The sequence below is a fragment of the Halichoeres trimaculatus genome, unplaced genomic scaffold, assembly GCF_033239565.1.
Source record: "Halichoeres trimaculatus isolate MK-OKI-2021-1 unplaced genomic scaffold, fHalTri1.1 fHalTri1_scaffold_12, whole genome shotgun sequence".
Lineage (NCBI taxonomy): Eukaryota > Metazoa > Chordata > Actinopteri > Labriformes > Labridae > Halichoeres > Halichoeres trimaculatus.
In genome coordinates this window covers 8,594,943-8,620,735 of record NW_027437190.1, presented here as the reverse complement: position 1 = coordinate 8,620,735, position 25,793 = coordinate 8,594,943, and the positions used below count along the sequence as shown (strand labels likewise).

General features: G+C 41.8%; 2 protein-coding genes across 6 annotated transcripts in view; one reads left to right on the top strand and one right to left on the bottom strand.

Annotated features, from left to right (window-relative positions):
* klhl32 (kelch-like family member 32) overlaps positions 1–6,627 on the bottom strand; it is a 40,410-nt gene extending 33,783 nt beyond the window's left edge. For 2 of the 5 annotated variants that reach the window (XM_074682948.1, XM_074682951.1), the window contains exons 1-3: positions 6,425–6,627; positions 4,899–5,020; positions 678–858 (exon numbers count right to left, since the gene is read on the bottom strand). In XM_074682948.1, the coding sequence (XP_074539049.1) occupies positions 678–858; positions 4,899–4,921 (204 nt within the window). In that variant the 5' untranslated portion in view covers positions 4,922–5,020; positions 6,425–6,627. Of the gene's footprint in view, positions 1–677; positions 859–4,898; positions 5,021–6,182; positions 6,361–6,424 lie in introns of those variants that run through there. The other 3 variants (XM_074682950.1, XM_074682952.1, XM_074682949.1) reach the window with 2 other exon arrangements.
* A 706-nt stretch (positions 6,628–7,333) lies between these two features.
* Positions 7,334–24,926, top strand: fzd6 (frizzled class receptor 6). Its single transcript, XM_074682946.1, has 8 exons — positions 7,334–7,491; positions 8,603–9,009; positions 20,780–20,976; positions 21,052–21,631; positions 21,752–22,171; positions 23,744–23,892; positions 23,989–24,390; positions 24,644–24,926. The coding sequence occupies exons 2-8, from the start codon at positions 8,824–8,826 to the stop codon at positions 24,789–24,791; spliced, it is 2,082 nt and encodes a 693-aa protein (XP_074539047.1). The 5' UTR covers positions 7,334–7,491; positions 8,603–8,823; the 3' UTR covers positions 24,792–24,926.
* The last annotated feature ends 867 nt before the right edge of the window (positions 24,927–25,793 follow it).

Genomic DNA, 25,793 nt, shown 5'->3' with positions numbered 1-25,793 from the left:
AACACACAGAGGGTCTAATCTCTGAGCAACTTGAACATATATAATCTGCCCCTCATTTTTAAGAGGGATTAATTTCTACTTCTAAATCTGCTCAGTGTCTCTAAACCAGATCTCATCTGTGCCCTTTTCCCCGTGCGGCCATCTCCTGTCTGGCTGCCTGACAGTGTAACTAAAGCTACATCTGTGGCTTAGCGAGAACCATCAAAAAACAGAGGCTCCTGGGCACTGGTGGAGGGATGATCTGCTGCTGTAATCTTAACCCAGACCCAATCTCTTGGCACTCGTTTTCTTAATCATATGTGTAAAAACCACATCACTTTGTTCCTCGTGTAGCTTCTCCTGAATGTGGTCACGTGGCGGGGCACCTGGAAAAGCACTGAGACAATGGCTGGCTGTGCTAACAGAGTCATCTGACTGAAACAGATTGTGTGGTAGTTCTAACAATCTCACAGCCTTGCAAATGGTTATGTAACAGATTTTTGTCACCTCTGTCATATCACCAGTGGGCTACACTGTATGACTAATTCCTGCTTTTTAGAACAGAAATATTAGCCTGATATGTGTGTAGTCATGTACCACTTTCATCAGACAAAAAGGGGCGTGCATTAATAAAACCACACGTTGCAGTCCAGCTACAGATGTGTAGTTTTAGGAGTGTAACATTGTTCCAGACTCACCCTGAAGTAATCGCTGCATGCTGCCAGGACCGCTTTGTGGGCATGAAACTTCTGCTCACCAGCGACCAGGGTGACGTCACACAGCAAGCCATCCTTCCTCTGCTGGTTCAGGGCGGCCAGGACCGAGTCCTGGTGGGACTTTGACTGACAGAGCCTCTGTCCTGTCAGCATCTCCCTACTGCTGCACACACACAAACACACACACACACAAAGAAAATGATTTTTAGGGATTCAGTCCAATTACAGAGCAGAAAGACCTCTCTTACAGCGCATCATGAAATGAGGTTATTACATGTGGAGCTGCTCTGGCAGCACTGATGGCGGACGTGATTGCAAGGTTGCTCCTTATCTTCCTGATATAACACATCACTGACACATTTGGGTTTAATGTTCTTATTGTGTAAGGTCAATTTTTTTCTTTGAGTGTGTTTTATAAGATCAAATTGACGGTAAAGCCAACCACCAGGTTACAGCCCACTAATGTTAAACCTCTGAATAGCTACTTGAAGCAAAATGATTTTTTTTTTTTTTCAATCACGTCTAATGTTTGTATCTCTTTGTTGCTTTGTGATTCAGTGGCAAAGATTGCACTTTGTAAGAGCATAGAGTGATAAATTAAAGAATTACCAACCACTTTGGTACAATTACAAAATCAATTGCAACACCACTACCACCAAAAGTCACCGTACTAAGATCAGAAAGAGCTTTTATGATTGTTAGATCAATGGCTCTGACTTTACTTTGGGCTAGCTAAAAGTGTTAGCCTTCCAAAATTTAAAATATAACGGGGAATATGGTGAAACCAGATCAGTTAAAAGGTTGAACTAGTTTTGAACAAAGCAGTGCTGCTCTCCTGTTTTACCTCCTTTAAACTGACATAAACGTCTTGGTGTATTTTACCTCCTGTACTTATTGCTGCATTTGCTGCTTGTCTCTCTTTTCATTCTTCAACCTGCTTTTATTCTTGATTTCATTTATCCATTACATATTGCTTTTACCCTTCTTTCCTCTTCCACTTTTATACATTCTTGGTGTCCCTGGTCTCAGTCCATGTTTGATTCTTTTGCTTCTTGGGTTCCTGTGTTGTGAGGTTAAAATGTTGTCTGAGTATTCATCACCAGCATTTCTTCATGTTGTAGTTGTCTTTGTTTGTGATTTTAGTGTTGAGTTCTGTTTGACTTTTTTGGCTCTTTCTTTGTTTGAATGAATTTATTTGCTTTTCTGTGAACGCCCTTTGTAATCCTATGTTTTTAAAAATGCTCTAAATACAAAAAATGATAGTTAAAGGCTGAAAGCGCTGTTGTTTGAAAAGGAGGACAGCAGTAAATTCTAACTCAAATAGATGTTCTGGTTATGGCTTCTGCAGTTTCACTTCATATCTTTAAACAAAGCACGTTTTTAGAAATAAAAACATCCACAAAACCTTTGGTTCTTTGGTATAAATTCACACAGCCTGACCATTGCTATCCCAAAAAGTGCTAGTTTCACTTTGGGACTATGGGAGAAGTTTTCTGTCCACTTTATATACAGAAAATAGTATCAATAAAGTCAATGTAATGATTCATTGTTCTGTATTTAAAATTAGTTCAAATGTCAAATTAAGGAACCAAAACAAGCAACACTATGACCTATGACTATGAAAAATTCTACCAATAATGATAATTGATAGGACTGAAATAGCGCTTTTCTAGATCTTCTAATACTCACAGTCCCAGAAAAGATAGAGATATAAGATACAGAAAGATACTTAAGCAATAGGGAGGGAGTAAACATCCTTTATAGGCTTCTTTTTTCTTCTTTCACACAGTGGGTTCACCCCCAAGGTGCAGTACTTGGTCTCTGAGATGGGGAACAGGAAGCTAGCATTTGATAATCAGAGGGGGAAAGACAGGGAGTGGCGTTTGAGAAGGTCGGTCAGGTTATTGAGGGCTTTGCAGGTGATGAGCAGGATCCTGAAGTGGAATGGGTGATGTTTGGGGAGCCAGTGAAAGTGCTAAAGGAGTCTGGGTGTGATGTGAGCACGAGGTCAGGAGTGGGTGACAAACCATGCAGCTGAGTTGTGAACAAACCGAGTCGTAGGTTTTGGAGGTCAGCGGAGGGAAGGCTGTGAAGGAATCTGTTGCAGTCTGAAGGTCATGAAGGCATGGATGAGTGTTTCTGCGGCAGCAGAGGAGAGGGTGGGTCTGAGTTGTGCAATGTCACAGAGGTGGAAGAAAGAATTTACTTTTTTTTTTTCTACTGAGGCTGAGGATGAGGACTATGATTTGCAGAGAAACTTTTAAAGAACATGTTTCTCCCATTAGATCAAACTCTGTAGTTCAATTTTTCTGGTTGATGAGACAAACACACGACTACACAAGTTGTCTTAAAGATTTTGTCTGACTGGCTGACTGATGGTCTGACTATGTGCTGTGTATGCGTGGAGCACAAATATATTCCCTGTTCCTACGCCCCCCCTCAGTCCCTCTGCGCGTGTACCCATCCATCAGCAGCCTGCCACCCTGTCCATCCAAATCCATCTCTGTCAACTTAAGTCATGGCCGTCTCCCTAAATGCTGCTGTCTGCCAGGAGCTTTGCTCTGTCACCTTCATGGTGATGGGGTGTAAGACAGAGGAAATAATGTGTGTGTGGGTTGGTGCGTGTGCGCGCTGTGGGCCAGAGGTGCTAGAAAGGATGACTCAGGCTGTTTGTTGGTTGTTGGACTCTGCCAGAGGAAAGAGCCAGGAGAGAGGAGGACAAAGTAGCAGTGATGGATGAAAGGGAAGAGAAATCACTGCAATCTTATCTTTGCTTCCATGTTACATTCAAGATTTTCAAGATGTTTCTTTTTAGGATCTGGAGATAGTTGCCTTCATAGCTGTGAGGTAGGGATTTTTTTTTTATTAAGACATAAAAAAATAGTTACTCAGCTGTATGCTGTGGATTTGAATCACAGAACTGCCCCCTTTATAAAAGTCTGATTCATTTACAGCACATTTTACACCTATAAAAGTTTGTTTCCTCAAAAAAAAAAGAACTGTGATGATATAACATTTAGGTTTTGTTTTTCTTTCATTCTCAATCATGACAATGGTCCTTACGCACCACAAAAGACATTATGTGACCAATTTCACGGCTGAATAGAACTCCAAACAACCAGTTTTCTGTGTTAAAGCCACAATGAATCACAGCTTCTTACAGCAGAATTGATCTTTGCCACAGCCCATTATTCCCCGGTTGTAGGGGAGCACAAAGGTAAGAAATGGGTTAAATCTTGCACATGGAGGCTTAAAGGATTGAAAAGGAAAAGAGAAAGAGAAGATTTTTTTTAAAGGATGATAAAAAGACCAAAACAAAGTTTACCTTAGGCACCCAACACCTGAAGTGTTTAATACATGTGTGTTGTATGGATTTAAACAAAGAAAAACAAGAAGAGCAAAGAAAGAGGGGAAAAACAAGCTTTTCCACTCCATGTTTCTTTATCATGTGCGCTGTAGTTTATTAACCAACCTGCTGCTCATTTGAGCATCACATCAACAGCTGTTAAACAATTAATTTTCAATAAAACAACTAACAAGGACAACTTCAAGCTCATAAAATCATTCATGTGTTTGTTAGGTAAGAACACAAAAGTACTTTTTGGTCGCTCTATAAAGTGTGTGTGTTTTGTTGTTTTTTCTTTTTGGTAAAAATGTTCTTATTAGACTGTACAAGCTGTGTTCACCTGGAAAACCCAGAAAAAATGTTTTAATTTCAGATACTGAAAGGCAAAAAAAATGCCTGGATTGCTTAAAAAGAGTAGAAGAATCTGCAAATGGGGTAAGAAAAATGTGCTTGTGCGACAAGAAACTGAACTATTTTTTTTCCACTTATGTTTTTTGACTGTCTACAAGCAAATCAGGCCTCATTTTAGTCTTTTAATATCTTTAAATAAGACATTGTTATGGACTTTCCAGATGGATGTGGCTCATATGAAGACCAATGTTTGTCTAACCGTCACCACATTCAGCAAATAACTACAGAAACCTACAGTAATAAAGCTTGCTCACTTGGAAGCCTTCTTTATTTATGAAGATCTTTAAAGGTTGAAATTAGAATATTTCCAGTCTTACAGAGAAGACACTCTTTGCCCACATTTGTTAAAATGATACATACACACAGGATCTCTTACTGTTGCTAAGGCAGAATCTGTTTGTGTCATGACCTTTCATCCAGACCCAGAGTGTATGCACACCACTTACCTGAGGCTGGGTTCAGAAGGCATGCCCCTGTACACAGGAAGAGGAGATGGTGGAGGAGGTGGAGGGGGTGTGTGAAGTGGCTCCTGAAGACAGTAGTCTCCTCACTGGGAACATACATCAGCCTAATAGGACAGAGCAGCATGTCAGCTTTACTCAGTCCATCCCCTGGACCCAGTCACACTGTGACAGCTTTCTGCGCGACGTGTGAGGGGATCATACAACCACGCATCAGGCTTAATGCTGACTCCACACTGCCTTTGACTTTGACCATTCTCAGAGATTTTTACGCTGGGGCCTTTTTATGTGCAACATGCAGGCAGAGTCAGCCACAGGCAGAACAGAATCAGAAAGCTCAGCGATTCTCAAAACAAGCATCCAAATTACACCAACTCCCTCTGGTGTAGCTACAACCTTGACATAATATGCAACACACCTGAATATGATATCCCTCTGTCTCCAGCCGGATAATACTTAGTAGCTCATGAGGGAACAGAGGTCAGCAAAGATGCACTCTGAAACACAAGCTGCTTCATCTTCTCTGATTAGAATACTACACATCACTGTATAGTAAGCTGCCTCAGGTGCTCTCAAAGGCTACTTGATAGAAGGAGCCTGTGTGAGTACGTGGTTGACTTTAGGTGGAGGCAGGACTGAGTACACGACTGGCTGCACTTGAACGAAGCCCCAGAGAAATCTGTTTATCGATCTCATCAGAGTGACCTTCAGACACACGGCCACGGCTGCTGCTGCTGCTGATGGATGAAGGAGAAAGGGAGCTTATCCTGGATAGTCCAAACCCAAAACAGGGCAGCACATGCTGAAGGCATGCACTCCATCCAGAATGAGCTGAGGACAATTTGGTTACAAGTTCTGGAGAAGAAAATCATTCAATAGTGAGGATATGTGACTGTGAAATCAAATCAGTAGAACAGATAGTATCACTATTTGTACATCTTTTGGGTCTTTTATCCAAAATATATCCTTAACACAGAAAGATTATGATTTTTTGTATTGCTCATGCCCAAACATCCATCAACACTTCCCCCTGACAACGAGTTTCTATCGTCAGGCCTCAGGAAAGATTAAACATATCTGTAGGAGGATAAATTTAGGGTCATAATCGTATCAAGTAGGCCATTGTTTTCTCTAAAAAAGCATAATCTCCTGACTAAAACACACAGTTGTAAAAGCTTCTTTACCTCATAAAAACGCCTGCAGAAGCCAGTGAGGAGAGTAGGAGTGTGGTTTGTGTTGCCAGATCAGCAGTCACCATTAGTACATTACCTGTCACTTTCTAAAAGCTCCCGGCTGTCAAAAGGTCTCCTAGCAACAGGCCAGCGCCTCGGTCCAGAAACTAAGGGGGACGCGGCCACCTCTTCCGCACCGAGCACAATAATCCTGTTGCATCCATCACCGCGCGCACTGAGATAATCCACTCCTAATTCTATTTAGAGCTATTTACAGTTTTGCAGGGATACACTGTATTTACCTCTCTGCCTTTCTAAATGTGTACGAAGCTCACGCACCTCATATGAATCTGGAGTGATTCGGTCCCGTCCCCTGTGGCGGTGTGTCCCTAAAAAATGTCATCTGATGTCCGGGCTGGGCTGCTGGTCTACATCCGCGACGACAGGAGAGAGGAGCACAACGGCGAACAGATGCGCTCAGTTCTCGCGGACACTTTGTTGGCTGCACTGTAGCACCTAAATTGTTACATTATAACCCCGCCTCTCACCGCGGTCACATGAGTACGCACATAGACGGGAAACAGCGCCCCCATGTGGGTAATTGGACAACGGCAAACTGTGGGACTGAACGATACTGTAGCCTGCAACCGCTGCTTGTAGGAACACCAGGGGTCCTCAGAAGACCTAGAGGGTGAGTCCGATTCATCTGACTGTAAGTGAACACCACGCTCCTGTTTTGATAGACGGAAATGGCTAAATAAAGCCATGTCCATTAACCAAAACCTTTCTACCAATCTTTTAGGGAAGAACGACCACACATTTTGTATAAAGAAGCCCTTCTTTTGGATTAAAAACCTCCCTAACATTCGGTCTGGGGTTGTGTCAGTCTTCATTTGCAATTGTACTAATGCTGCATTCATTTGCGCTCCGTTAATCTCACTTCTACCACTGTGAGAGCATTTAGGCTAACTCTGTAAATCATTCATGTTTATAGTTAAACCTTTATTGTCTTAAAAACACATCTTTCAACGTTTTTGCGAGTGTCATCGTGCTTTTAAAAGATCTACACGATTTGTATAACACCTTCTCAACTATGTCAGTACTATTCTGATCCTCACACTAATTAATGAAATTACCGAGCCCTCAAAAACAACTAAAACTTTATTTTGAGTAAAAATTTGCACTGTCTAAGCCATAGATTATAATATAAACGCATTTCTTGCAGCAGTACATTGTTGATAGTGAAATTTCCAACTACACGTGAAGGCGGCTTCGCTCCACAGCAGCCCGTCCAAAAAAGAAAGGTCTGAGTTGGGGCTTATCGCAGGAAACACGCTCCTGAAATTCCCCACGGAATAACTCCAGCCTGTGTGCGTGTAGTCAGCTGTGACACCTCTGCATTTCGGGTAAGTGTTTGTTTTTCCTGTTTGCTCTCAGAGTTTCTCTCTAACTTTCTTAACCGAAGTTTTCAGGCCCCACGGCAGTGACCGAAGCAGGCATGTTTACTGTACGCTGGTCCAGCTTTTAGCTTCTAATGCACGGGAAAACCACTTTCCTGTTGTAGCTTTCTGTCACAGAGACACCGTTTACCGAAGTTAACTAAGTTTTTTTTCCCACATGTAAGTAGGCTCTGGTGTGTTTTTATCGACATAAAAATGTATAACTACTTTGAAAAGTCTGTAGCTTTTGTCAAACTTAAGCTGTGTAAACTTGTAGTGTTCCCAATGCTAATATGCTAACACAGAAGTTAATAACCAACCGACATCACGTTACTTTGCTGTTAGTAATAGCTGGCTCTAACTGAAGGAATTGAGGTCACAGGCTGAAATATGTGCATTTTGACAACTATGGTGGGGTAAAAACAGTGAAATGTTGAATAAACTACTCACATTTTGGTCTGTTTACACAATCAGGATGGTGTCTTTATGCAAAAGTCCCAAATACTGCTTGTTCTTAGACGCACACGTATGCCTGGATGCAGAAAATTAACAAGTACTATTTCGCTGGAACTGCTGTGATTTAATCCCTTTAAATGTTTTATTTTTAAAGTCTTCACTTTTCATCTGTGAATACAAGATCAGTGATTATGTCAAGCTTTCAAAAGTATTGGTGTTTCAACATTAGAATATGTGAAGTTTTAATGTGCAACAGGTAGTTCTGACTCACACCTAAACACTGGATCTCTAGCATTCAATGTGCATGATCTTCCAGCCTGCAGTGGGACTGATCACATGCTAGTCCCCTAATATTGTGTGAGTGAAATTCAGAGCCAAATAAACTAAACAGTATTACTGAATTTAATCCCAGGACTTCAAATGTAACTGTAGGGATGCTAAGTAATAACATTACTTTCAATTCTCCTTGTTGAATTTGACTTTCTAAATGTTAGCCAATGAAAGGTTGTATCACCAAGGACCTAAACACTGGGATAATGCAATAACAAGCCCCTTAGATAAAATTTTCTCAGTTCGTAGATGACTGTGTCCTAAACTTACTTATTTTGATTTTAATTTGCAGGGATGTGGGATTGATATCTCTCCGCGGGAATGATGGGAAAGCTCTGCCTGTTGCAGTGCCCGCTGCCTCCACAAAGATGACCCCAGGGGAAATGAAATGTAGATGACAGCGTGAAACAAGGGAGTTCAAGCCTTTGGCTAAATTATCCTCACTGTGAGCCAGAAAGAAACCTGTCCTGGTTGGATACACTCTCTCACATTCCTTACTGATCAGTCACCGTGATGTTGATGCCAGGACCGCTGTGGGCCTGCCTGGCCTTCATATGGGTGGGGAGCTCCAGCGCCCACAGCTTGTTTACCTGTGAGCCCATCAAAGTGTATCGATGCATGGGAATGTCTTACAACATGACCTTCTTCCCCAACATGATGGAGCACTACGACCAGGAGGTGGCAGCTAGTAAGATGGAGGTGAGTCCTCAGTGCCTCAGACCTTTATCAGTCACTGCTTTCATGCTGTTAAACAGAGGGGTCTGCAACACATATACAAAAGCAGTAATAACAGGCATAAAACTAAACATGGCTTAACATCATTTAACCCCAAATAATGTTATTATTAAAGGATATATGTCAAGATATATTATAGTGGTGTTGTTTAAGAGACTTGTCAATTGTTTATATATTACCCACCTGGGAAACCATCATTGAATTTAGGCTATCCACGGCTGAGAATAGGGTCAACTCTATCACTTAATTTAATTCATTTCAACAAACTACAACCCAAACACACATGTTAGTGTCACTGTATGCTATGCTTAGAATTCTTTTACCTATTTAGAGTTTTTTAACCTGCTGTTAAAAAGCATCTTTGTTCAGCATTTGCACAGATGACAGATCAGTTACATGTTTATCCTGATTAGCTGTTTGGGTCCATGAGGAACAGGTCAACTTGACTTTTCCCTACTCTGACACACTGACTATTTTGATACTGGTGCATCTCATTTTTTAAAAATATTTCTTTCATTAGGGTTATCAGCATAGCACATTTCCATTACAATGTACACAATACCCATTTTTTTGTCCCCCCTGGACAACTGACATGTTAACCCCATTCCCACCAAGATATCAGAATAACAAAAATAATACTAAATAATAAGAATAAAATAAAAACATTGCAAATACTAAGTAAAATAATAGTGAAAATAACTGATAATTCTTATAATAAATCACACTTTAAAAATAATAAATAATAAAATAAAAATAATAAAATAAAATAAAAATGAAAAATAAAAAATGTACAAGACAGCTGAGCACAGAAATAAGATTTGCTCAGTGTGATTGTCAAACAGTACATTAGTCATCCAAAGACCTAAGAGAGTGAAGAAAGGACTAAAAAGGACCCCATATCTTATTGAAATTGTCAGAGCAACCTCTAATGCACTATTTATATTTTTATATTATTATATTATATATTTTTCAAGTAAAGAAAAGACATGAGGTCCCTCAGCCAAGAATAAAGAGATGGTGGTTTTTGGTCCTTCCAATGAAGTAAAACTCGCCTACGGGCAACAAGAGAAGCAAAAGCTATAACAATCCCCTCTCTGGTGGAAATACTACCAAAATTGTCAGGAACACCAAAAATAGAGATTAGAGGGCTGGGAGCCACCAGTTGATTAAGGACCTTTGATAAGACTTTATTGAAGGTGGACCAGAAAAAATGTAGCTTAGGACAGAAGAAAAACATGTGTGAGTGATTGGCAGGAGAAATATAGCATCTATCACATGTAACACTAGTGTTGAATAATTTGCTTAATTTGACTTTGGAAAGGTGCGTCCTGTGTAAAACCTTGAACTGTATTAGTGTCAGACTAGCACAAGGGGTAGTAGTGTTGACCCTTTCCAGGGCTTTCAGCCACCACTCGCTGGAAAAGGTAATACCAAGCTCTTCTTCCCAGGTATTCCTGACCATTAAAGACGGGGAGGCTGAAAAAATTAATTTCATCACAGTTGAAATAAACCTATGACCTAAGGGGTAGGACAGAATTGGTGCATCTCATTTTGAGACAGTTTTAACCAACTAATGCAAAATACCAGACCCACAAATTCATAGAAATATGTTTTTTTGATTTCAACTCAACTCAGTCTTCCCCTCCAGTTGCAGGCACAGTATATTACATACCCCTGATTCAGTTTTTAAAAGCTGAAGAAAACCTGTGAAAAAGCAGCGTTCAGTGTGGCAGGGAGCTCTGGATGGGGAGCAGACTGCAGTCATAGTTGAGCTGCTGGTGTCCTCTGATTTGGTCCTGAGTAATGTTGTCACCAAAACCCCACTCACTACCTATGACAGCTGCAGCTCCCTCAGTTCATGTGTGTGCGCTCCCGATTCACACACACGCACCACCAGCTTACATAGGGTCTCGCCTGCTCTATATTTAGCACACAAGTTTCTCCCAAGGGGCAGCATCCAGTTTGAAAAATATGAAGCCTATGGAGAAGTGCTAAAAGTTGCAGTTTGTTAATAATCTGCTTGAGACTGGCTGCTGAAAGACCAGAAAGCAGACATACCAAGACAAAAATATATACATTTTTACAGCATCAAAAACATGTTTAGAGCTTGCTCTGGATTTTTCTTTTAACTCACTGGTTTTGAAGAAACAAACAGTGTTCTTGAAAAATTCTACCTTCCAGATATATACCTGATTGTAATCCACACTCTAAAACTAGATTATCAGTGCCAATATAGGTTATTTTAAAATGCCACTTTTTAGCTTCCTGATTGGGTCGAGCAAGACTGGATTGATTTACAGCACGTCTAGGTCTCTATGACAACACCACGCCGGTTGACAAGTTTTGTAGTGAGAAGAGAGATCTGTGTTTTTCTCTGCCAAAAACGATTTCTATGATTAATTTTGTAGTGATGGTGGACACTGGAGCCTAACTGTCAGACAGAAAAAAGACAGAAGAGCAGAAGAAAGCTAAACAGGAGAGTGATAGAGCACGAGCTAAAGGCTAACACAGGAGCTAAACTGCTTGTGATAATGTTGATTCCAACCCACAGTCAGCAGTTATTCTGCAGTGGTCTGTTCAAACTTGAGAGTCTATCAATAAAATGAAGAGTGACGTTACGTTAGCTCTGATTGGTAGATGACTTACAGGACATAGCTAACGTTACACAGTACAGACACCTCTCAACGCACTGAGCTGCTAGTAGCGCTACATTTAGCTGGCTACTGAGGTATGGTAGAAACTTACAAAGTTTGCTTATTGTCACGTTTCAAACAGCAGTGCTATGTAACTTTACTGATAAATACCTAACCTTGTCATGTTGTATCTGGTAAAAAGTTATCTTGAACGAAAAAAAATGTTCCAGAACAAACACACACCTGATTAAAAGTCACATCTTCACAACAGTGTGCGTGAGACTCGCAAGAAGGTGGTGAGGCAGTCCAATTAAAACAGATCCTCCCCATAGCATCTGATCACTAGTTTGCCCACTAAGAGGCACAGCTCATATGACTGACAGGTCTGGTGCTGTATGGCTGTTAGTAAGGTGGCCTCTTGAGTCTGCATTTCCAATATGGCTCCCACCAACAATTGGCTTCATTACTCTGTCCAGGAACAGAAGAGTGATGTCACAAAGACTAGAGACTGGTTTCTCTCCATCCTTTTTTTTTTTTTTTTGTAGTAGTAGCTGTTGGAAGCAGATCGACATGTGTGCTGTGTGCAAATAGTCCTCCAACAAACAGGTTTTCTGACAGTCAGACAGCGCCTCTTCTAAATCCAGTGTTCATTGACATCAATGACTGAGTTCAGCTTTCTTGAATTCAGCATAATTCAGATGTGAAAACAGCCTCACTGCAGAAGCTAATGGCCCAGCTCATGTGCCAGTTCCTCAAATATGCTTACTACTGACAAGTGTGTCATGCAACCCCAGTTAAAAAACACTAACTGTTCCTTTAAATTCTGACAGATGTCACAACATTTTGTATTCAGCTGAAATGACGACCTTGTAGGCTGCTGTGAATCTGCTGTAGGGTGAAGCTCAATTTAGGAATACAGGGGAGAAAAGTGATGATGAGGGATTTCTCATCTGCTTGACCTTCATAAAGGTTCTCATTGTTCTGGGTTTGCATTGAGGTTTAATACCATGTCCTAGAAAAGAAACAAAATGCTCATGTTGCATGTTAGTAAAACTGCTATTCAAGTCACTTCTGGGGATAATGAATATGATTGAAAATAATTGCTTTAATTAGTACTGTTACTGGCTCCAGTCTATAAAAAGTGGTGTCTGTCAGGCTGTAAAAGAGTGAAGTGATTGAATTGTAATTACTCCTCTTTGTTTGTAGCAACAGACACACACAGACAGTTTTCCAGCTACAGTGTGAGATTTTCAGGAACAAGCATTTAGTATTTAAACTGATAAAATGACGACCTGTGTGGTAAACATGGTTGCTTTGCAGAACTGAAAAGGAGAAACAGATGAAGAGGGTTTACCCAGGTCTGTCTTTTCTCACAGTCAGCAGGGTCATCCTTATTATGAAGGCACTGTTGGATCAGGGACATGCTATTATGATAGCACTTTGATCCCTGTTGGTGATTTGAGTGTCTGAGGAGTAATAAGGTTTCAGGACTTCTCATAGCTGCAACTTGAGTATCAAGAAATCTTCTGACACCGTATGCCGACCTATGAAAGAGATCCTACTAATTCCAGATAAACAAGCTTCTTTGTGTGTGTAAGGACGTTGAGAGATTACAGCTGTGTTATGTGGAGCTTTTGTCACTGTTGGTTGGGATTCAGTGTCAGTGTAAAGTCTATTTGCCTTAAAGAGTTTAGAATCCATTCTTCACCGTTTAGCTTGACGTCCAGTGTGCTGTATAGGGCTGCAGCTATGGAATATTTTAGTATTCGAGTATTCTACTGAAAATTCCATCAATTAATCGAGTAATTGGATAAAACACATTTTTGTTAAGTTAAACAGCAGTTATTTTTCAAATGAAAGTTTGTTTCAAGCAAGTGTAAAATCAAGTGACTTTGGGTGATAAATTCTAAGTTCTGTGCAATCTGATGAGATATGAGATACAAGCAGCTGATGCAGATCAATACATGCTTTCATATCAGTCTCCAAACTCCAGAAAAGAAGCTAGATTTGTAGCTAGTTGCTATTTTGAAAAAGAGGTGGCTTGAGGGGTCTGAAAACTCTCTAAATATGGCGTCAGCTCTATTTGAAATGCCACTCTTTGAGCTTTTTTTAAATTAAACGATTCCTCGAGGCAGAGAAAATTCCTCAATCATTTTTTGTAATCGAGTACCTCAAATTATTCGAGGAATCCTTTCAGGTCTAGTGCTGTACAATCATTTTTTCTTAAACTCTTGCCTAGTTGTTTTTTCTTTCATGCCTGTAGACCAAGTGTTGTCTTGTGTCTCTCCTCAGTAATGAACTTCGGTTCCCTTGTTGGTGTTTCTACATCCTGGCATTCCTGAAGGCCAGGGGTTTGAGTTACACACATTTGGTGTCAGAGCACTGAGTGTGAACAGTGATGTGTTGAAGGAGTCTTTTGTGTGGCGTCTGGCAAAGGTAGCAGGCTAGCAGGTATCATCTTTTTAATTCACAGCAAACTTTGCCACAGGCGACATCGTGGACTTTGTTGTGCAGGGCCTTTGATATCTGGAGGAAGGGGGGCAGACACACCCAGGTTCACACAAAGCCGAGCCAGCATACCACAATGAGAGTATTCTATCTCTGTTAATCACTCACTCATGTCTCCCTGGTGCTCTGTCTTACCTCTGCTGTCTTGTCTCCTAGGTGGCTGGATTACACTCTCTGGCCTCTGCTCTGTCGTACATTCTGTGCATAACTCTGTCTTTGAAAGAGCGCTGTGGTTTATTCCAAAGCCCTGATGCTGTATTCATGTAGAGTTTTTCTGCGGCGTGGGCTCAGTCAGGCCTATCAGTGGGATTTTCCGGAGGAAGGCTAACCTTTTCCCGCCCTCAGTCCCAGGTTTCACCAGTTTGTCAGCTTTGAAACAGAAAAGTCTGAAGTGTTACAGAACAAAGACGATGCTAAGGCTGATATATGTTCTGAAGCTTTCTTTTTGTGAATTAAAATCATTCTTTTTCTTAAATATAACACTAAGCTGAAGATCTTTCCTCTCATTGAAATGATCTTAACTTCTGCCCCAGATTCTGGAGGTCTGTAGTTTTTACAGTAACATGTTGAGCAACGGGAAGCTCATTGAGAAGGAGTCAGGGACCTCCGCCGGAGACAAACAAGGACGCTTACTGTCAACCTCGGCCCTCGAGACAGGCGCACTGCCAGACTGCAGCACAGAAAAAAGTGGAGAGGAAACTTTGAATAGTGGGCTGTGTTTGAGAGTGTGTGTTTGTGTGTGTGTGTGTGTGTGTTCTGTCTACAAATATTAGCAGAATAGACTGACAGAAATGTGTTTGTCTTTGCATGATGACAGTTAAGTCCTGATGACTTCGCCCCAGTGGAAGTAGTGGAGTAGAAGCAGATTGAAGCCATGACAAAGGAACTTCTTTATTGTGAATCCAGTGATTTAGAAGAATCAGACATCTTCTGATATTAATGAATCCACAGTTTAATCCAGGTACATGTTCAGTCATCTTAATAACTGTGTTGTGTCTCCAGCAGCTCTGTGCATTCCAGCCCTCTTGGTTTGTCACAGTGTTTTTTTTTGTTTTTTTTTTTCAAATGACCGTTCACTCATTTCCTGCCACCTAAACCACACCCCCTACCCCTCAGCCCTCCAGCTTCGGCCTCAGTGTTGAAATGCTTCCCAGCTCCTGAATGGATCCCTTTATGTGGATCTCAATGGATTAGCAAAATTAAGTCAAAACTTAACATGAAGCAGTGATACACATCGGGTTGGCTTTGTGATGATTTAAAAAGAAGCATGGTCCATTCATAAACCATGATTATCAGTTTATGTAGACCAGTGGTTCCCAAATTTTTTTTTCAGGTGACCCTCAGTTTTGGGGAAACAAGCCACAGCTACCCAATCCAAATTATGTAATCTTTAAATTGACAGGATAACTGTGCAAAGATAAAAAATGGTTCTTAATCACATTTCTGCATCATCTTACATAGGGGGCTCTAATTTCGTAGACCAGGCGCAGGCGCACCTGCCCTGCGCTGGCCTTCGCTGTGCGCACAGGGCGTGACCGACGCACTTTGCAAGTTTCCTGCAGTGCCATGAGAGGCGCAGTCCAGGCGCAGATGAGAGCAGAGCTGCGCGTCCACGCCTCCCTCCGCGCAAATGGCAGAGAGGGAGGAGAAAAGCCGTGAGTGGGTTTAACACAGCCGAGCGCTGTTTTCACCAATCAAATGAGCGCCTCTCCTCGCCTTTAAATGCCCTGCGGCCGAGGCGCAGCGTCTGATTGGTCTGACTGATCTTCAGCACCGCGGAGAGAGGTAGCGGAGACGGTCAGAGCCACTGTGCCTGCAGCAGGTCAATGGACAGCGGGGCTCATCGGAGGACACGATGCGCGTCACCGTGTGGGCCAGCTCCCGGGACAGATTTAATCTGTTCCTTTGTCTTTATCAGGAGTAAAAAATGAGGAGACTGTTAAACAGCTGGCTTATCCATTCAGAATACTTTTGATCCACCTGATGGTGATATACTGTATACTCTCCTGGTGTCTCCACCTCATCCTCCTTACAATAATGTACTCCATCTTTTAAGAACACGTTAAAAATAAAGACTAAAACAGAGAAATTTGGGAAATCACAGGGAAATCCTGAGTGACATACATTTATTTCGTCTCTTTTTTTCTTTGTCTTTTCTCTCCCTCTTTTCTTTGAATGAAATAAAATGAGAGAACCAGATATTTACTCAGTATCAGATGTTAAGGCTGTTTATTGTTTAATTGTAAGATGTGCATCAAACTTCCAGCTGCCATCAGGTTAACTTTCCATTATGACAAACGGCTTTAATCTGACATCAGATGTGACGGGACAGTTAATATAGATATAAATGTATATGCTGGTTCAGACAGTTACATTAAATAGTGATTACTGTGATTGTTTACTGCATTAAATTTATCTGACACTCTGGAAACCTGCCTCTGAGGCTTTGTTGACATGTGTGCACATGTGCGCCTGTCACCAAATTACAGCTGCGTGGGGTGCGCTCCGCCTTGCGCCGAGGATAGACCAGGTTGGAGCTGGTGAGCTTTCAGCGCACTTTTTTGGCACGAAATTGTCACTGCGCCAACATGAATCTACTGACACCTCCCCCTGGTGCGTCGTCAACTCCCCCTGGCGCCCATCAACACCCATCTCTGCGCAGACGGTCAACCAAATTGTCAAATTGGCAGCGCACGGCGGTGCGCCGCACGAAATTAGCACTGCGCAGGCTGCGCCAGGCTTGCGCCCCCTGCGCTGCGCCACGAAATTAGAGCCCAGGGTGTCTGCGGGGTCTTAAAAAGTAATAAAAGTTGATAAATCAGTTGTGGGAAAATTAAGGCCCTTAAAAAGTATTAAAAAGTCTTAATCGTAATGTTATGAGGTATTGAATTTTATTGGTATTCAAGCTTTGACTCTAAAAGTATCCATGGATATTTCTTTTCCTCCTTGCGTCTGTTACAAACTAATCTGATACGCCAGACAGACAGTTCCATATGTCTGCCACAGAAATAGTCCATCTGGTTGGAAAATGTTTTCAGGGTCTGAACCTTCAAAACTTACCACACCTGGTGATTGGACGATCATTCTGCTCGTCACACTCATCACAGACCGCTATGAGGATCTAGAAAAAGCTTTAGCATCTTAAAATATTTCTCTCAGATCACAAAAGTTTCTCAAGGCTTCTGAGAAAATGTCTCAGACTTATGAGGACCTGGGATCTTGGATTCTTACGATTTAGAGAAAGCTTCCCCTGATCTCAGTTGTTTTGGAACAAATTTTTCTGTAATTTTTTGTGAAGCACGGGCTACACGTAGCGCTAGAAGCCCAACACATCCGTAGGCTAATGTGACAACAAACTGAGTTCGTACAGTAGTTAAGTAGTCGTCCATATGTAGCGCTGATAGAAAGCAAATCACACAATCTCAAGCACATGTCCTAAATTTTGACAATGATGAAATAAATTCTTGTTTTTTTTTTCTGCACGTTGGTCTTGAATAACAGCTGTTACTTGTTGTGGGAATGTGAATGTCAATTAATCTGCCTTTAGTTTCGTTTATTCTTCAAGCTTTATTCCTTCACAGTTTACCTAATGTATGTTAAAATGCAAACTACAACTGTCAAAGATCGGTTGCTAACAACAGCGTAAGGTCGCGATAAGGTCTTAAGACTTTTTGAAAGGTTTTTAAAAAAGTCTTAAAAAGGTATTAATTTAACTTTAGGATTTCAGCATATACCCTGTTACATATTTTGTAACATATTTGACAAATTCAATACAGCTTTGTTAGGCTTACACTCTGAAAACACTTGCTTTTTTTACAGGTTAGCCTGCTTCCTTTTCAGAATTGTATCCCAGTCATGTGATATTCAGGGCAAGATATTAAAATGCGATGTTCATCCAGAATAACGGGAACAGCATCTGTACATGCCTCTTTTTCAGCACGACGTCACTGCACAGCCGTAACAAACTGTATCAGCCCTGTTTTTGCAGCTGGTGCCTGTCCAAGATCCAGCTGTGACTTTGGACTTTCAAACTCAAAGGGGTTTTGAATCTGACTTCAAATCTTTTTTTTGAAAACTAATGATTAAAGTAATCAATGGGTTAATTTTTTCATATGTGTGATGATGACACAGTGACAGAGTTTCCCTCTGGGGCTGTAAAACAGTAGGAAACATAGGGTGGTGTTGCTTAGGTTGTTTCAGCAGCACCAGCTCATGGCCTCAGACTTTTGAAAAACATGTTTCCAGTTGCAGTAAATATTGTGGCGATGACCCTTCATAATGAAAACATAACCAGATATGACAGTGTGAGGAGCCAATCATCAGTAAACAAATCAGTAAAGGGAGACTTCTTCTGGTTAAGAAAAGCATGAATTTCATGTAAACATTTTGAAAACTAATTTGGCTACCCATAAAAAATCTCTGGCGACCCACCTTTGGGCCAAGATCCAGACTTTGGGAATGATTGATGTAGACTGTTAATCTTATTAAAGTCACATTTTGATCTCTTCTGTTTCTGCAGCTTTAAAGAATTTGGATTTACACCTACTTTAGTAATAAAAACAATTCTTATATGAGTTATCTTTTCATGCTTTATGTCTGTATTTATAGAGGACAGGGCAGTGAGTTGAGCAAGAATCAGGGTGATGGTGGGAATGGGCCTGTGGGAAGGGGCTGAGGTTTGACTCAAACCCACACTGACCGGCTGAGGGCTGTTAGCCTCGTGCAATCCAACCACCAAGACATACCAGCGGTCTGTTTTTTTGCCAGTTTGGCAATTTTAGTATTGTGTTTATCATTTCCCACACATTTTGTTCTCTTCTGACTATTTTTGTTGTTTTACTACTTATTTTTTGAGACTTTTTATTTTGTAAGTTCATTCCCATAAAGTTCCTTGTAAAAATTTAACAACAAAGAAATCAGTCCTCCTCTTGGTTGCATATGTAAGTATTTCTCATCAAACTAGGGCTAAATCAACTCTTAGGAGAATTTGACTAACTCAAAAACAAAAACCGATCGAGGAATTTCCTCTGCCTCAAGGAATCGTCTAATTTGAAAGCAATCAAACAGTGGTATTTTGCCCAGACTACTTTGAATTTGGCACATAGAGCTGATGCTATATTTACTTACATTTTAAACCCCTCCAGCGCCTTTATTTTTTCCAAAAAAGCAACTAGCAAAAAAACTTGCTTATTTTCTGGAGTTTGGAGACGGACGTGAAAGCATTTGTTGATCTGCATCACCAGCTGCTTCTCAACGTGCCCCGCGTGCCGGAAGAAGGACTGATTTTTAACATTAAAAAAAGAGTCAAACTGAGTTCATTTGTAGTTGTAAACACATCAGTGTGTTTTTGCATACTTTTTGTCTGTCCCATGATGTCATTGCTCTTTCCTTCAGCGTCCTGCGAATGACTTGTCATACAAATCACTCAGCGACTTATTTAATCTGTAAAACACAGTGCTGAAGAGTGAAGATGGAAAAACATGGTATAGCTAACTGGGATGTTGTCAAATTTAGCTCACAGATCAATGAAGGCTTTAAGTATCAAGTAGCACTGGAGCCTAATGTGCTCCAATACAGCAGGGATGATCATTTTAGTCTGAACACTGCATAGACTCAAAATCTTGTCAAGAATGTCTTAATTTCTTGTTATGATGTCTAATATCTCGTTAGCTAGCGTTAAACTTAAAAGATAATTTCGGTTTATACAGCTTTTACATTGTTTATGGAATGAAGTAGAACAAAATACTCACCCAGAAGGCTTTCCTGATCCAAGCAGTGCTTCGGGAGATATTTAGATCCAAAACCGTGCAGCAGACGTCTGTATAATGGGATCTATCGGGGCATAGACAGCGCCGCTCCTAAAACTGCATTAATCGTCCAAAAACTTGTGTTTTTCACCAATATTCCATCATGGTCCGCTCCAGGTTAGTCCTCTGCTGCAGTCTGTGTCACTCCAGACAGCGCTGTGTGGCTGTAATGACCTCTGAACTGACAAAGACTTTGTTTACCTTTGCCCCTCGGCGCATGCGCAGCACTCTCTGGAGAGCTGACTCCTTTCTTTGAGGGACAAACTTTAACAAAGTCTTCGTCAGTTCAGAGGTCATTACAGTCACACAGCGCTGTCTGGAGTGACACAGACTGCAGCAAAGGACTAACCTGGTGAAAAACACGAGTTTTTGGACGATTAATGCAGTTTTAGGAGCAGCGCTGTCTATGCCCCGATGGATCCCATTATACGGACGTCCGCTGCACGATTTTGGATCTAAATATCTCCTGAAGCACTGCTTGGATCAGGAAAGCCTTCTGAGTGAGTGTTTTGTTCTACTTCATTTTATATACAATGTAAAAGCTGTATAAACCAAACTTATCCTTTAAATAAATTGCCTAAAGTCTCTTCAGTGGAATACTCAAATACTAAAATATTCAATAGCTAGATGGAACTTATATCAGACCCGTCTGTTACACAGACTTTTGGACCAAGTGAGAATTTTCAGAGGAGCTCCATTTGTTTTTAGATAAACTTCAAGCTTTGGAAGCAGTCCCTAATATTTTTTAAATTTGATATCTATATTTTGTTTTTTATCTGTCTCCAGCCGTTCATGCCCCTTGTAAACCTGCACTGCTCTCCAGACGTCCACCGCTTCCTTTGCCAAGCCTTTCTCCCAAAATGCACCGAGGAGAACTACGTGATCCGTCCATGCAGAGAGGACTGTGAGACTGTTCTGTCTGACTGTGAGGAGAACATACGAGTCTTTGGCATCACCTGGCCTCCAGAGCTGCAGTGTGACAAGTAAGGAAAGGAACCGTCATCAAACGATACATACAAGCAGCACAGGTGGCTCTAATTTGTTTTCGCTTTCCTCAGGTTGGAGACATGTAGCCTTTCTAAATGGGCTGAACTTCATACAACCACAGCAATGAGCCCCTCATCAGCCAAGAGGGACCTTGGCTTCTGGTGCCCACTGCAGCTGAAAACCAAGCCAGGCCACGGGTCATCATTCCTGGGTGCACAGGACTGCTCGCCACCTTGCTCCAACATGTACTTCAAACCTCACGATATTGACTTTGCAAAGAGCTTCATTGGCGTGTGCTCCATCATCTGCCTGGGCGCCACGCTCTTCACTTTTCTCACTTTCCTCATCGACGTGAAACGATTCCGCTACCCAGAGCGCCCAATTATCTTTTACGCCGTCTGCTACAGCTTCGTCTCGCTCATATACTTCATCGGTTTCCTGCTGGGGAATAACGCAGCCTGCACTAAAGCTGCACATCCCAGTGGAGTGGATACGGTGGTGCTGGGCTCTCAGAGCAAAGGCTGCACGCTGCTTTTCATGCTGCTCTACTTCTTCTCCATCGCTGGAATCGTCTGGTGGGTCATTCTCACCATCACCTGGTTCCTGGCAGCTGGTCCCAAGTGGAGCTGTGAGGCCATCGAGAAGAAAGCAGTAAGGGTTTTTTTCAGATGCAGAGAGAATAAATGTATAAGTAAATAAGAAAAGAGTAAATGAAAGTTATAAGAAGTCAGTGAGCAGCGAATGTTCCTAACACGTGTGGTCTGTCTGTAGGTGTGGTTCCACTCTGCTGCCTGGGGGATCCCCGGGGCACTGACCGTCATGTTGCTGGCTCTGAATAAGGTTGAAGGAGACAACATCAGTGGAGTCTGCTTTGTGGGGCTCTACGACCTGGACGCTTTGCGCTACTTCGTCCTGGCTCCTCTGTGTATTGGCGTCGCCGTCGGCCTCTTCTTAATCCTGGCAGGCATCGTCTCCCTAAACCACGTCAGGCAGGTCATCCAGCACGATGAACGCAACCAGGAGAAGCTGAAGAAGTTTATGATCCGAATCGGCGTGTTCAGCGGCCTTTACCTGGTCCCGCTGGTCACTCTGTTAGCATGCTACACCTACGAGCAGAGCCACCGCAGCACCTGGGAGAACACCTGGATCAATGACCGCTGTCAGGAGTACAGCATCCCCTGCTCCTATAAGGTAACTGTGGAAAATTAGTTTGGATACAAACAGGTTCAGATTAAAAAACACAATAGACTTTCAAACTCTTTGTTTTATTTCTTATGGTCTCATACTTGGAAGATGCCATGAATAAAAAGTTAGCAGCCATGTTCGCCAACCAAAAGTGAAAACCTGATGAATTTCAAAGTATGTGTTTTTGCCTATGTGATGTGTAAATTTAGGCAAACTGATTAAGATTATCTAATCAAACATCAAAACAAACCAAAATACTTCAAGTTTTTAACTTTAAAGAGATGATTTGGTAAACAAAAACTGAACAAGCATTACATTTAGATGTGTTTGGGTGTATCACCTGACTAGGGATGGAATGGTTCACAAAAACCATGTTTCAGTTCTTATCATGGTTTTCGGTTCAGGCTACATTGTTATTGTTTTTACCACCCCAGATTGCCATATACCCTAATAATCCACCATTAACAGATTATTTGTAATCAATTATCTCATTTATAGCCATGAAAAACCTAAAAGAATGAGGTAAAAGATCATTTCAAACCCCAGTAAAGCTGGGTGAAACATCGCTAGTTTCAACATGCCAACTCCTCAGAAAGGAAAGTCCCTATTAGCTAAAAATTAACTTTCCTCTGGCGATTCTTGTTTTTTGTCGTTGTTGTTTTTTATGTCAAAATATCAGCCCTCCTCCTTTATCTGGGCTGGGGACCGGCAGAAGTGACCATGAGACACACACTTCGTGATTTTATCTGCTGTGAGTGAAGAGGACTGTCTCTGTGTTTTGGATAGGGGAAGAGCAAACCAAGCCACAACCTCCGGTCTAAGAATATGAGAGGATGCAGAAGTGCTAAAATCAGCAGTTTCTCGAGTGTTAGCTCAAGGCTGGCTCTGAAAGTACTGGAAGTCACATACACAAAGCCAAAAAAGCTGTTTTCAAAGCAGAAATTAACCTTTTTACAGCTAAAAAACATCTCCTGTCTGAATCGCTAACTTTACAATCGGCACACACTGTACGGGGGGTGACTGATAGGCACCCTATAGCTGTACGCAAAGCTTCCACTTCCAATATGGCCACAATAGCCGGTGTGCTTCATTTTCTGTTTCAGAAACAGACGGGTGGCATCAGGGAGGCTGTATTGATGCTTTGTACAGTCTATGGGACTCACACACACTGACCATTGAGGAGATCAAAACATGCTTTAACCTCAGATTCTCCAAACTCCAGAAAAGTCACAAGAACGGTCTTTAAAAAAAAAAAAAAACTACTCATCATGTACACAACAGACATGCCTCCCCACAATGTGTCCTGCTGTACCCCTTCACCTCCAGTTGCGCATGCGTATGATCATAGCTACATACTCACTTGGAACTGAGCAGTAAAACGAAGAACAACACAAACTGAACGAAGTACATGCGTATGGAATGAGGTAAATCAAAGAGTTCCGATTTTTTTCATAAACCGTTCCATCCCTACACCTGACCCAGACAGAAATAGGATAATTTTTTCTAAATTCATCTCTTTTTAATTACATGTGAATAAGGTCACAGGAGTTTGATGATTTGTGTGTTTTTCTGTCTTAGACGACGGAGCTTGAGCGCCCTGACCTCTCCCTGTTTCTGGTGAAATACCTGATGACGCTGGTGGTTGGGATATCTGCAGTGTTCTGGGTCAGCAGCAAGAAAACCTGCTCTGAGTGGGCCTACTTCTTCAACAGGACCCGCAAGAGAGAGTAAGACCAAATGTCTCGTCCAGTTGTGTGTTAGAATTCAAGTTACTTTAGAATTTCTGCTTCATGAGAAATATTTAAATCTTATCTTATCTACAGTCCCATCAGCGAGAGCCGCAGGGTGCTCCAGGAGTCCTGTGAGTTCTTTCTGAAGCACAACAGTCGCGTCCAGCACAAGAAGAAGCACTACAAGCCGAGCTCCCACCAGCTCAAGGTCATCTCAAAGTCCATGGGCACAAGCACCGGTGCTGCACCCACCAATGTTTCCACAGCTGCCAGCACCACCCATCAAGGAGTCTCAGCGCTGGGCAATCATGAGCCCTATGTGCACGGGTCCCTGTCTGAGGCGTCGGTGAGGGAGCACCTGGAGAGAGGGGCCTCCAGCAGGAGCTCCAGGAGGGCAGAGAGAGAGCGGGAGGGAGGAGAGAGGCGCAGTAAAGGAGGGAGCTCCTGTAAGATCAGCAGCCGCTCAGAGAGCATCCACAGAGTTCATGAGGGGAGGTGAGTGACAGGTCTGAATGGACTCATCTGGAAGTCGTCTGAGTTTTAGATTCACTGTCAGCAAAGTATGACCTCAGATTTATGAATCTCATGTTTCTGGAGAGCAGATGAAAGACTGAGACTGACATGCTTTTTGTATTTACGCTCTCTTTGGGTAGTTGGTTTTACTTTTTGTTTTTTTTTCCTGTGGCACAGTTTTAAGTTTTAAGTTATATCTAATATTTATCTCCCCTATGTTGAACGGCTGGTTTAGGACGACTCCAAGGAGTGAGCTGTCAGAGGTCAGACCGGTCCCAGGTGTACCACAGCATCCAGCTTTAAACCGATCTCACAGCAGCAGCATCCAGGACACTACCAATCAGCTGGGGCACCCAGTCCCTGAGCAGAGCAAGGCCTCATAGGAGAGCAGCTGCTCATACTCCTGACCCCTAAACCTAGAAGTCCATCCATCCATCCATCCATCCATCCATCCATCCATCCATCCATCCATCCATCCATCCATCCATCCATCCATCCATCCATCCAACTATCCATCCATCCATCCATCCATCCATCCATCCATCCATCCATCCATCCATCCATCCATCCATCCATCTTCAAAACCACTCAGACAACTGTTACATTTCACACAGTTAAATTCGCCCGTTTCAGATTTATCTGTGTCAAACATCCTCTGAGCTTCATCATCAGATGACTGTGTTGGTCAGGCTGTTGCCACTGAATGTTTATCCTGCTAAAAGCACACCTCTGTTGTTTAGTAAGTAGTATGTTTGGAACAGAACCTGTGGGCCTTGAGTTTTTGTATTATTTAGTTTAGGAGACAAATGTGACTTTGAGCTTTAATGAGCTTTTAGCCTTTAAGTATGTTCTCTGTAAGTATATGCTGCACTTGGATGTTGTATCACAACCTTACTCCTCTTGTTCATCTGACAGCACTCATTGATTTTATAGCATAGACACAGATCTCTGGACTACTTTTATTTAGATTTTTGTCTTAAAGGCATAGAATACAGTCTAGTAAATATGCCTCATTTATGTAAATATTCTGTTCTTATTGAATGTTTTTTAGAAGTCGAGTTTCGCTGGACTAGTCTTTACACTGAGTTGTGTTTTTAAAGGTCAAGTTATTGCCAAATATTGAACCTAGGGCACATTTTCAGGTGGCAATCTTAATTTACTGAATGTCTCCATTTGTCACCAAACCACACATAAGCACACACAGTGTGCTACTTAACTGCACCTTCAAATAGCAGGATACACTCTTACTTTTTTTCATTTTTTTCACTAAATGTTACATTTGTGTCTGTATTTGCTTTTGAAATCTGTACATTTACATGTTACAGTAGTTGATCCTCTTCATCCAGAGAGACTGCAGGTGGTTTGCATGTGTGATGGGAACACCT